We start from the raw sequence: 11,655 nt of genomic DNA on the forward strand, positions 1-11,655 counted from the left end.
GGTCCTCCTGTCCTCAGGACACTGTTCCCAGGCAGGACACTGTCTCCATGACCCATTCGGACAGCAGCACAGTGGGGGGACGAGAGCCACTGTGCACCTCACACGGATGCCCTGCCCTGAGGCGTCCAGCTTTATCATTTGGGAGGCAGCAAGGGGGAGACAGGGTGTGGAGTCTGGGGGCCAGGCTGCGGCACGTGGAAGAAGAGGCGGGCCGTAAAGCTCAGGGCGCCCGGTCCCCCCAGAAGGGCAGTGTTGCTGGAGCTGATCAGTCCCCATCTGTGCTGACTCTGCTTTCTCTCTGCCCTCAGGGATCTCGGGGAGACCCCGGTGACGCTGGTCCCCGTGGAGAGTCAGGACAGCCTGGTCCCAAGGTACCCCCCATACCCTGCTGGACAGGACCAGCCTCAGCTCTAGAGTGAGGCGGCCGGGAGTGTGCCAGTCCCGGCCCCCTTGGCGTGGGGGACATGAGGGGGCCGGGCAGCCCCTGCTGTTCTCTCCCTGGGGGGTAGCACGTCCTTCCCCAGGCGGGGCCCTGCACGCATGGCTGCCCCCCACCAGGCCAGCAGCCCAGCCCCCTCCGCCCTCATCCTTGGTCCCTGCCAGCCCGGTGTCTTCCTTTCCCACTGGACCCTCCCTGACCGGCCTCCCCCGTCCCGCAGGGAGACCCCGGCAGGCCTGGATTCAGCTACCCAGGACCCCGAGGAACGCCTGTAAGTCCTGGCATGGGTTTGGGGGCCCGCTAGTTCCTGCAAGGGCCTCCCTCCCGGGGACAAGGTGAGGGGAGTGGGCACAGGGTCACCTGGCAGGGGCAGGGCCCCCGGAATCGTCCCAGACCCGGTGCAGCTGCCGTGGCACTCACCTTCAGCCCCATGGCTTTATACAGGTTGTGACACCTGAGACCATAAGGCGTGGGGGGTGGGGGTGGGGGCTTCCAAACATCTCTGGGTCCCCGGGAAAGCCAGCCGCCCGCCCGAGGGACAGCCCTTCAGGCTCCGTGACCATGACCTGTGCTTGCTTCCCAGGGAGACAAAGGCGAGCCTGGTCCTCGCGGCCCTGAGGTACGTACCGAGGCCCGCTCCGCGCCCACCGTGGGGTGGCCTGCATGCCCCTCCCCTCCCACTTGGCCACCAACGAGCTTCCCGTGCTGAGCTCTGCATGGTGGGAACTGCCACGTGCTAGTCTCCGTCAGACGGAAAACCGCATCTCTCCTGAGATGCCATGTGAAGTGGCCCAGCAGCAAACCCGACTGCCAGGCACAGGCTCTTCCCGACAAAAGCAGGCTGCACCCCCGCAGACGCCCTGGAGGTCTTGGCTAGGGGTGGAGGCAGTGCCCAGCTCCCCACCCCTGGCTGACCAGTGTCCCGTGTCTCAGGGGAGCAGAGGTGACTTTGGTGCCAAAGGAGAGCCCGGGAGGAAGGGCGAGAAGGGTGAGCCTGTAAGTACTCAGGGCCAGGGGTGCAGGGAGGTGCCGGGGGGTGCAGGGGGTGCAGGGGGCTGCAGGGGCTGAGAGTGCAGGGGGCTTCCGGGGCCTACAAGGGCCAGGAGTGCAGGAGGATTCAGGGGAGGTGCCGGGGGCTACGGGGGGGTGCTGGGGGTACAGAGGGGTGCAGGGGTTGAGAGTGCATGGGGGCTGCAGGGACAGGGGGTGCAGGGGGCTGTAGGCCTGCCAGGGTCAAGGCTGCCACCCACCTGCCCTTCTCCCTCCTCAGGCGGATCCCGGTCCCCCTGGTGAGCCCGGCCTGCGGGGGCCAAAAGGAGCCCCAGGACCCGAGGTAGGTCAGTGGCTGGTCCCTCCAGCGCTCAGGCCACAGCCCTGGGCCAGCCCAGCCAGCGTGCACCCCAGACCTCAGGGCTGTGCCGGTGGCGGACCCGTGCGGTCGGTGCACAGGGTGTGGGGGGCTGCCCAGCCTCGGCCCAGACAGGGACCACCCCTCACTGTCATCCTTCCTCCTCCAGGGAGAGCCCGGCCCCCCTGGAGATCCCGGCCTCACGGTAAGTGTCAGGTGGGGATGGAATGGTGTTCCCCTCTCTCCTGAAATGGGAAAGCAAGGGCGGCGGGGATGAGGTCAGAGGCTGAGGTCAACAAGCACTTGTTTTCTTGTTCCGGGGCTGACCCCCTTGTGTCGCAGGAGTGCGATGTCATGACCTACGTGAGGGAGACATGTGGGTGCTGCGGTGAGTCTTGGTCCCCACGCGGCGGAGGAGCTAGGCCACTATTGTCCCTGGGGGGCCCTCGTCCAGGGGTCAGGGTCCTCTGTTTGGGTCGCGCCCTCCCCCTCAGGGTCACTGTGTCCCCCTGTGCGCCTGGCCGTGCACCGTGGGCGTGTCTCCCAGGGCCTGGGGTCAGTGCACACAGCCACCTGCCTCTCCCACTGACCCTGCCCCCGACCCCCAGACTGCGAGAAGCGGTGTGGGGCCCTGGATGTGGTGTTCGTCATCGACAGCTCCGAGAGCATCGGCTACACCAACTTCACCCTGGAAAAGAACTTTGTCATCAACGTGGTCAACAGGCTGGGGGCCATTGCCAAGGACCCCAAGTCAGAGACCGGTCAGCTGCGCCCGCGGTTGGGGCGGGTGGGGAGTCAGGAGGTCCCACTCACGGGCAGGGAGGCCAGGCAGGCCGGAAGCCCTGAGGTCCCGTCACGAGAGTCGGTGGACAGACAGAAATTCAAGGGAGGGGGTCTCAGCTCTGCCCAGGGTCCCCAAGTTTCCGCTTGAGGGTGGCGAGCCATGCAAGGCGGTGACACCTTCATGCCTGTGTCTGGCTGCCGCAGGAACACGCGTGGGCGTGGTGCAGTACAGCCACAAGGGCACCTTCGAAGCCATCCAGCTGGATGACGAGCGCATCGACTCCCTGTCCAGCTTCAAGGAGGCCGTCAAGAACCTGGAGTGGATCGCCGGGGGCACCTGGACGCCCTCGGCCCTCAAGTTCGCCTACAACAAGCTCATCAAGGAGAGCCGGCGCCAGAAGACCCGCGTGTTCGCGGTGGTCATCACGGACGGCCGCCACGACCCCCGGGACGACGACCTCAACCTGCGGGCGCTGTGCAACCATGACGTCACGGTGACAGCCATCGGCATTGGTGACATGTTCCACGAGAGGCACGAGAGCGAGAACCTGTACTCCATCGCCTGTGACAAGCCGGAGCAGGTGCGAAACATGACCCTCTTCTCTGACCTGGTTGCCGAGAAGTTCATCGATGACATGGCAGATGTCCTGTGCCCGGGTGAGCAGCGGCCAGACCACACGCTTCCCTGGGCCTGTCCGTCTGGTGGGGAGGAGGACCCACGGCAGGGGGGAGGGGGCTGGGGCGTCCACGGGCAGTGGGGGAGCCCAGCCCCCGCCGGCCCCAGCAGAGACTGACCGGGACCCTCGGCCCCTTTCCTTGCTCCCAGACCCTCAGATCGTGTGCCCGGACCTTCCCTGCCAAACAGGTAACTCGGGGCGCTGCCAAGCCCCCTGCCCTAGACTAGCAAGCAACCGGGTGCTGGGCAGGAGGGGCCGCTGCGGGACCCCTCCCTGGCAAAACACCTGCAGGTTGGCATCTCAGCCCACGCCGGTGGTTTCGAGGCCCCAGGACCCCGGCACGTCTGAGGAGGGGCTGGGGTGGGGGTTGACATCTGGAGCCCTTCGGTCATCACCCCACCCCTCCCCACCCCCATTTAGCACATGTTAGGGAGGGGCTCTGTCCCGGCCTGCGCTTGGCTGGCAGCCTACTGGTCTCCAGCGCAGACTCACAGCCTCGTCACCTTGTGGTCCCCACCCTCCGGGAGGAGCAGACAACCCAGGGCCATCTCAGCTCCCACAGGCGGAAGCCCTGGATCCGGTCCACAAAGTGGCTGATTCACCTCCGGGAGGTGAACGCACGAAGCGCTACACGGCGCCGGCCCGTCCGCTTGCCTCCGCCCCAACAGCCCTGAGCCACTGCCTCTGGAAGCAGGCGCCCGCTTGTGTTCGGGCCTGTGCCCTCGCCTGATACGGTCGCGCTGCATTTGAGGTTGAAGTGCTGGGTGCACAGAGAGGCTGTCCCTGGGGTCCCGTGGGGCCAGGGAAGGGGCAGGACGGCATCGTCCGCGCTCCCCTGGCATCTAGATGCTACCTCCGAGGCTCAGCTGTGCAGTGACTGAGGCCAGGGAGCCCACGGAGGCGCCCTGGGTGTGGCGGAGACCTCCCCACCAGCCTGGGTTCTGGAACCAGCCCTGCACCTTCTGGCCAGGCCACGGGCACCGGGCCCGTATCTTCCCATGACCCGGCCCGGGGAGGTGGGGGCCACCGTGGGGGCACATGAGGCCATGCTGCCGGGTCCAGCAGAGGACACAGCTAGGAAACGCGTGGCCTGCACCCACGTCCACGTCTGCCGTGCAAAGTCAGCATTTCTGGGCTTGCGTGTATACCCCTCAGGGGGCAGGACTGAAGGCGCAAAGGCAACCTGAGGGAAGGAACTGTCTTGGGTTGGGGGCAGGAGTCCCCCACACTTCCCCTCACAGAGAACATCCCAGAAAGTAGCCATCACGGTTGTACCTCTGGCCACACCACGGCTATGTGAGTTCTGGGATCACTCTGGACGCCACCTGGGCCTGGGGTCCCCAGAGTCAGCTGGCGATGGCTGGAGGCAGTACCCACAGCTGTCTGAGACCTGAGGCCACAGGGAGCTGCCGACCGTCCCCCCCACTGTGTCCCTGCCCTGCCCGTCCTGGGGTGGGGCCCCCCATCAGGCTGGCCCCTTGAAGGCCAGAACCCAGAGCCTCACCCCTGGTGCCAGGGCCCAACACTCTCACCGTGCCCCAGCCGTGGCAGGGAAGCTTCGAGTTTTTCAGCACTGAGTACGAAGTTAACTGAGGTTCTTTGTAGAGGTTCTTTGTCAAGCTGAGAAGGTCCCTCTGTTCCTTGTCACCGAGGATTCCATCATGAACCAGTGCGAAGGCTTTGTCATGTGCTTTTTCTTTATGTTTGGATAGGATCGTGTGACTTAGCTTCTTTAGCATGTTAATGTGATGGAGGGCATGGATTTTCAGATGGTGAGCCAAACTTGCAGACCTGGGATAAATCCCATCTGGTTGTGGTGTACAAATTGTTTTATATATTGTGGCATTTGGTTTGCTAACAATTCGTTGGGGACTTTTGCATCTGTGTTCATGAGCGGTATCAGGCTGCGGTTTCCTTTCTTGTGAGGTCTCTGGTTTTGCTATTAGAGTAACACTGGCCACTGGGATGCTGACCTTGCTTCCCCTGAGCCTCCAAGACCCTGCAGTAAAAGGGGGTGGTCCCCCTGGGAGACCCTTCTCCATCTTCTCCTACCTTTTCTGCTAAAGTCATAAATAAGCTCATCCTTTAAAGCGACCAAAATTTCCAAGCATACTAGACACGGTGACCAGAGAGGAAGAAAGCAGATGTAACTATAGGATAAGATCTTGGGAACCATCCCCTGGTGCCCTGAGGGCTGGGTGTGCCTCTGGGCATTTCCAGGCCGCAAACAGGATGTTAGGTGGATGCTGTTGGCTGTGGCTTGACCCTGACCTTCTGGGCCAAATGGCTCCATCCACCCAGAGGCCTAGCCACCCCTAGGCCAGGGAGCAGCTTGCTTGGTTGGGTCGGAACCACGAGAGCTTCAAAGAGAAACAGAGCTGGACACCAGCTGAGGTGCAGACTGAGCTTGGTCTGGGTGGCTGCTGCAGGGGCGGGAGCCCCAGGGCGACCTGAGCCCAACTCGCCTGGGACAGAGGCGGGAGACTCTCTAGGGCTGGGCGTGCAGGGGTTCAGGCACGGGGGGCAGTGCGTGTGTCGGGGGTGTGGGCTCCACAGGACCAGGCCGCCTGAATTTGCTACCTGGCACCTACCCAGAGGACACAGAAACTCCTGGAACATTAGGACAGGAGGCCGTGGTGCATGCACCTGGAGGAGGGCATCCACAAGATTAGGCCCTGACGCCGCGAGTGTCCGTGTCGGAGCCCCCGGGTCCGTGAGGGGACAGTTCTGGGCAGTGGAAGATGGGCGCCTCAACACAGGAAGGAGGATTTATCACAGCAAGGTTTCTGGTAGCTCTTCTGAGAGGGGGTCCGGGGCGCCCCTGCCGATCACCAGGTGGGGGCTGGAACCAACTAAACTCTCCTGGCCGCACTGGCTTTTCTCGGTCAGGTGTTGTAAGTGGGGCTGGGGTCCTCCGGGGGCACAGCCTCAAGCCGCTAGAAGCCAACCCGAGACTGGTCAAGCCTCAGTGCCACCTTGTGTACAAGAGTCTTGCAGGTCTCCAGGTCTGTAAGCGACCCCGAAGGTGCTTCTGCTCCCCGTCCCCCCGGCAATGCGCTTCGCTGCTGGCCCCCAAGTCCCCTGTGAGCTCTGGCACCCGTGCTGACAGTGGGGGAGCTGCAGCCTCCCGCCTCCTCATCCCACCCCCTTGCCTTCTCTGGATGCCCCTGCAGATGGACCGCGGCCTGGCGGCGAGCCCCCGGTCACCTTCCTCCGCACGGAAGAGGGCCCGGATGCCTCCTTCCCCAGGACCATCCCCCTGATCCAACAGTTGCTAAACGCCACGGAGTTCACGCAGGACCCGGCCGCCTACTCCAGGCTGGTGGCCGTGCTGGTCTACACCGCAGAGCGAGCCAAGTTCGCCACAGGCAACGAGCGGCAGGACTGGATGGAACTGTTCATTGACACGTTTAAGCTGGTGCACAGGGACATTGTGGGGGACCCTGAGACCGCACTGGCCCTCTGCTGAAGCCGCAGGGGCTGCCCACATGCAGGGCTGGCCAGAGCTGCCCGGCCCAGCTGCGTTAGCTCCCAGTGGCTGCCACCACATGCTAAGGGGCTTAAAACAACAGAAATCTATTCTCGCTCAGCCTGGAGGCCGAAAATCCAAGACCCTGCTGTGGCAGAGCCACGCTCCCTCCGGGGGCTCCAGGGAAGATCCTTCCTGCCGCCTCCAGCTCCTGTCTGCCTCCATTGTCACAGAGCCTGTCCCTTTTGTAGCCTGACTGCCCCGTCTCCCTCTTATAAGGAGCTTGTGGTGGCACTTAGGGCCCACTGGAGAATCCAGAATAGTTTCAAGGTCATAATTTAATTCCATCTGCGGTGGTTTTTTTGGTTTTGTTTTTTGTTTTTTGTTTTTGTTTTGGGCCATATAAGGTCATGTTCACAGGCTCCAGGATTAGGATGTGGACATCTTTGGGGGAGCCATTATTTAGCCAAAAATTGAGAGAAAGGAGCAGAGCCTCGTAAATAAGCCCAGAACCCCTAGCTTCCCCTCCCGCTTCTGCCTGTGGTCACCCCTTGTGCATTTTTGTCAACCTCCCTGGTTGATGCCTTGGGGAAAACTCCCCTCCCCCCATGTGTGTCTCTGCTGGGAGTGACTTGGGAGCGCGGGGGACCTAGACTACTTGCTAGACGTTTTCAGCAAGTCCTGGCTGTGTGGATTTAAAGCAGAAGCTGCTTTTCATCCGCACTGCCCCCAAAATAAGCTATGTCATTAATAGAAGCTCCTTTAAAAAGAATCCTGCAATCGCTCCACCTGCTGGTGGCCTGGCATCCACAATGCGTGGTGACGCACCCAGGGGAGCATCCTTCAGATGTTGTGATCACATCTTAAACATTCTATAAAAGCTGAAAAAGAATGTGAACACGCTGTGCAAGTGATGTGCTGGGGCGACATGCCGCTGGCTGGGGGCTGGACTGAAGCAGCCCCCTGTGCAGGCGGGTGCCCGGTGCCCGCAGAGCCGCCCCAAACCTGGGTCCTGGGCTGAGGCCCTGGTCGTTGGTGCCAGGAGTCAGAACCTCCTTGATGGGATCCCCACGCTCCTGGCCCCAGGGGTCAGCAAACCTGGACCCACGTCCCAGAGGGGGGCCCGTAGGGCTCAGGAGCTGAATGCAAGCAGGACCGGCCACCCAGCCCCGACTGTGGCTCTGGTTGAAGTCTCCAGCAAGGCCGCAGCAGGGGGGCCTGGCCGCATGTCTGTGGAGGGAGGGCCACATGTATACGAGGAGTGGGTTTTCAGGCTGTGCTGTGGCGCCCGCATCCCGCAGAGGCATGCCCTCGCCCCCACACTGTCTGGCGTGTCCAGGGCTGGTGACCACCCAGACACCAGCAGGGCCCTCCTCAGGTAACAGAGTCACCCAGGCTGCTGCAGGGGTCTGGGTGCACCTGTGCCTACTGCCTACCAGACTGGTGTCCAGTCAGAGAGGACACCGGCTCCCCTTGCCTGTGCCCCCAAAACTGGGAGAAGTGTGGCCCAGCCAGCATTGGCAGCTTTGGGGCAACAGGGACTGAGGGGGTTACGGCCAGAGATGCGTCCCTGCAACCTGGAGGTCTTCAGGGCTGGAAGTCTTTATGAGATCTTTTTACGTGATTACAAATTCGAAAACAGCCTCCCTGACCCTCTCTCCCACCCGTACTGTGGGCTGTGGCCATTTCAGGGGTCCCCTTCCTGCCCAGGAAGGCCTGGAGAGACAGTGCTTGGAGGGTAGAAATAAGCCTCTCGGCCCTCACATTGGGGGACGTTTCCTGGTGAGAGCAAAACCAGCAAAGATGGTGACAGGTTCCGAGGACATGGGGCAGGAGCCCCCATCCTCGCCTGGGGTCGCTATGGTAGGGGTTCCCGATGATGGCTGACTTTGGACACCACCCCACAACCCTGGTGGCTCTTAGGGCTCCAGTGGGGGACGGTGTACATAGATGGGCACAGGGCACAGCCAGGCGGGGCGCCAGGCTGCACCAGGGCCTGGGGCGGCCAGGACAGGTAGCCGGGTCACCCGCCCACCACCCCGTTTTGCCCCCAGAGCTGTACGTGGCCCAGTGCACGCAGCGGCCTGTGGACATCGTCTTCCTGCTGGACGGCTCCGAGCGGCTGGGCGAGCAGAACTTCCACAAGGCGCGACGCTTCGTGGAGGAGGTGTCCCGGCGGCTGACGCTGGCGCGCAGAGACGACGACCCGCTCAACGCGCGCGTGGCCCTGCTGCAGTTCGGGGGCCCGGGCGAGCAGCAGGTGGCCTTCCCGCTCACGTCCAACCTGACGGTCATCCACGAGGCGCTGGAGGGCGCGCGCTACCTCAACTCCTTCTCGCACGTGGGCGCGGGCATAGTGCACGCCATCAACCACGTGGTGCGCGGGGCGCGCCCGGGCGCGCGCCGGCACGCCGAGCTGGCCTTCGTGTTCCTCACCGACGGCGTCACGGGCAACGACAGCCTGGAGGAGGCGGTGCACTCCATGCGCAAGCAGAACGTGGTGCCCACCGTGGTGGCCGTGGGCGGCGACGTGGACGCGGACGTGCTGTCCAAGATCAGCCTGGGCGACGCGGCTGCCGTCTTCCGCGAGAAGGACTACGACAGCCTGGCACAGCCCGGCTTCTTCGACAGGTTCATCCGCTGGATCTGCTAGCGGCCCCCAGCCCCCGCCCCGACGTCCCCCCTGCCCTGCGCCCCCCGGCCCCGGCTTCCAGCCAGCATCTCGAACTCCCAGCCCCCAAGGCCACACTGCCCCTGCCCCGGCCCGGCCCCAGCCCCGCCCCGCCCCGCCCTGCCCTGCGCCCTCAGCCTGGCACCCCCAGCTCCCCATCCCGCAGGTGCCGTTCTCCCATCCGTGGTGCTACTCAGACCCCACCCAGAGGCCCCGCATGCTGGGGACTCGATCTCTCCAGGTGTGGGTGTGAGGTCAGGAAAGGAGGACCCCCACCCACGCCCAGCTCCTCCAGAGGGTCCCACAGCCCTACACCCCTCCTGCCCACGCCCCGCTTTCCATGCCCTCTCTGGACCCTAGAGGCTTCCCGGGGTGCACCCTGGTGGCCAGTGCTCCAGATCCTCCTCGGACAGGCCCCTCGCTGCCCGCCCCCCACCCAGCCTCAGCCCTGGGCTCCTCAGCCCCTCCGGTATGCTCCAGAGGGTCTCTGTGGGCCCCACCAACTCCCCTGGGCTTGCTCCAAAGTGTCCGCCTGGCCTTTGGAGGTCACCTGTCCCAGACTGAGCTGTGACAGCATCCCTGCACATTCCTGTATGCACTCACCCCCATACAATAAAGGCTTTGAACTGCCTCCTGCTCTCCACCTCCTTATGTGTGTGCCCACCAAGGACCCTAGCAGTGGCCATGGAGACATTCAGACCGTTCACATGCCACCAGGACTGATCATGGTGCCCCGGCTGGCCTCCTCTCCTGGGGGCAGGTGCTGTCTCTGGGCACTGACTGTCCACACCACCCCAATGTATAGACTGGACAGCTTCAACCATGGATTCCATGGAATCCACACCTGTCTTGCCGGCATTGAGCTGAAAAGAATGCAACTTGCTCAGAGAAGTCCCTCTCTATCCCCAAACCAAGCCAAAGTGCTTTAAAAATGTTTGTTGTAGGGCATCTGGGTGGCTCAGTCAGTTAAGCGTCTGACTCTTGATCTCACTGTTTGAGTTCAAGCCCCAAGTCATGAGCACAGAGCTGTGGGCACAGGGCCTGCTTGAGGTTCTCTCTCCCTCTCTCTCTGCCCCTCCCCTGCTCCCTCTCTCTGTCTCTGTCTCTCTCAAAAAAAAAAAAAAAGTTTGTCGGTTTGCATGAGGCCATTTGGGTAGAGAGATTCTAAGTGACATTTTGTTCAGACTCCCTGGTCTTTTAAACTCACCATCCGGGAAGTGCTGCCTGGAGGACCACACCAAGCCACCGGCTCCCGCAGGTACACCCTCTAACCTTCCTGTTTGTTGTTTGCTCGGGCTGCCTCAACAAGACACCACTAACTGGGTGGCTTAAACAACAGAAATTGATTGTCCCCCAACGTGGAGGCCAGAAGTCTGAAACCAAAGCACACGGCACAGTGGTTACAGAACCCACCCAGGACGGTGAGAGGTGCCAACCACGAGGCATCACCAGCATCCAATGCCCGAAAGTGGGGGTCCTAGCTCCCTGTGGGAGCTCAGTGGACTCCCCAGGCCTCAAAAATGTGCATAAGTTGGGGCGCCTGGGTGGCTCAGTCAGTTAAGCATCCGACTTCTGCTCAGGTCATGATCTCACCATTTGTGGGTTTGAGCCCTGTATTGGGCTCTGTGCTGACAGCTCAGAGCCTGGAGCCTGCTTTGGATTCTGGGTCTTTCTCTCTGCCCTTCCCTGCTCACGCTCTGTTTTCTCTCTCTCAAAAATAAATAAACATTTAAAAAAAAAATTTTAATGTGCCCAAGGCCGTTGGTCCCCTTACCGAGAAACAACACGTGTACTCTGTGACCTCTGCAACAATGTGTTTGAAGTGGTCTCTCATCCTGAGTGAATGTCCTATGAATTCTGCTCTGGAGGAAGGACAGACCTGGACTAGAATGATCTAGACCCTCACAATCTCGATGAGGGGCCCACACCAGCAACACTCCTCCTGACTCTCAAAGCAACACATGCCCTCTAATATCCCCACATTAACGTCTCCTCGCCAAGGTTCCCTCAGCAGCATGCCCTAACAAACATCCCTAACATCCCAAACATATACTAACCATATGCTAACCCGTCTCCTTACCAGTGTCCACACACCAGCATCCCTCATGAATGATGTCCCCACAGTAAGGCCCACATCAATGTCCCCTTAACAACGTCCCCTCGTTAACATCTCTTCAATAACATCCTCTCATTTATGTCCCTCCCCAACGTCCCCTCACTAAGATCTCCTCACCAGCGACCTGTCACTGACATCCCCTCTCAAATGTT

At 61.9% G+C, this 11,655-nt stretch overlaps 1 protein-coding gene across 2 annotated transcripts in view; it reads left to right on the forward strand.

Annotated features, from left to right (window-relative positions):
• COL6A2 (collagen type VI alpha 2 chain) overlaps positions 1-10,018 on the forward strand; it is a 33,002-nt gene extending 22,984 nt beyond the window's left edge. The window contains exons 18-28 of one of the 2 annotated variants that reach the window (XM_058732292.1): positions 309-371; positions 660-710; positions 1,023-1,058; positions 1,373-1,435; positions 1,710-1,772; positions 1,957-1,992; positions 2,130-2,175; positions 2,396-2,548; positions 2,775-3,227; positions 3,397-3,435; positions 8,771-10,018. In XM_058732292.1, the coding sequence (XP_058588275.1) occupies positions 309-371; positions 660-710; positions 1,023-1,058; positions 1,373-1,435; positions 1,710-1,772; positions 1,957-1,992; positions 2,130-2,175; positions 2,396-2,548; positions 2,775-3,227; positions 3,397-3,435; positions 8,771-9,369 (1,602 nt within the window). In that variant the 3' untranslated portion in view covers positions 9,370-10,018. Of the gene's footprint in view, positions 1-308; positions 372-659; positions 711-1,022; positions 1,059-1,372; positions 1,436-1,709; positions 1,773-1,956; positions 1,993-2,129; positions 2,176-2,395; positions 2,549-2,774; positions 3,228-3,396; positions 3,436-6,420; positions 7,615-8,770 lie in introns of those variants that run through there. The other variant, XM_058732293.1, reaches the window with a different exon arrangement.
• Positions 10,019-11,655: the final 1,637 nt, after the last annotated feature.

Source organism: Neofelis nebulosa, chromosome 5, assembly GCF_028018385.1.
Source record: "Neofelis nebulosa isolate mNeoNeb1 chromosome 5, mNeoNeb1.pri, whole genome shotgun sequence".
NCBI lineage: Eukaryota > Metazoa > Chordata > Mammalia > Carnivora > Felidae > Neofelis > Neofelis nebulosa.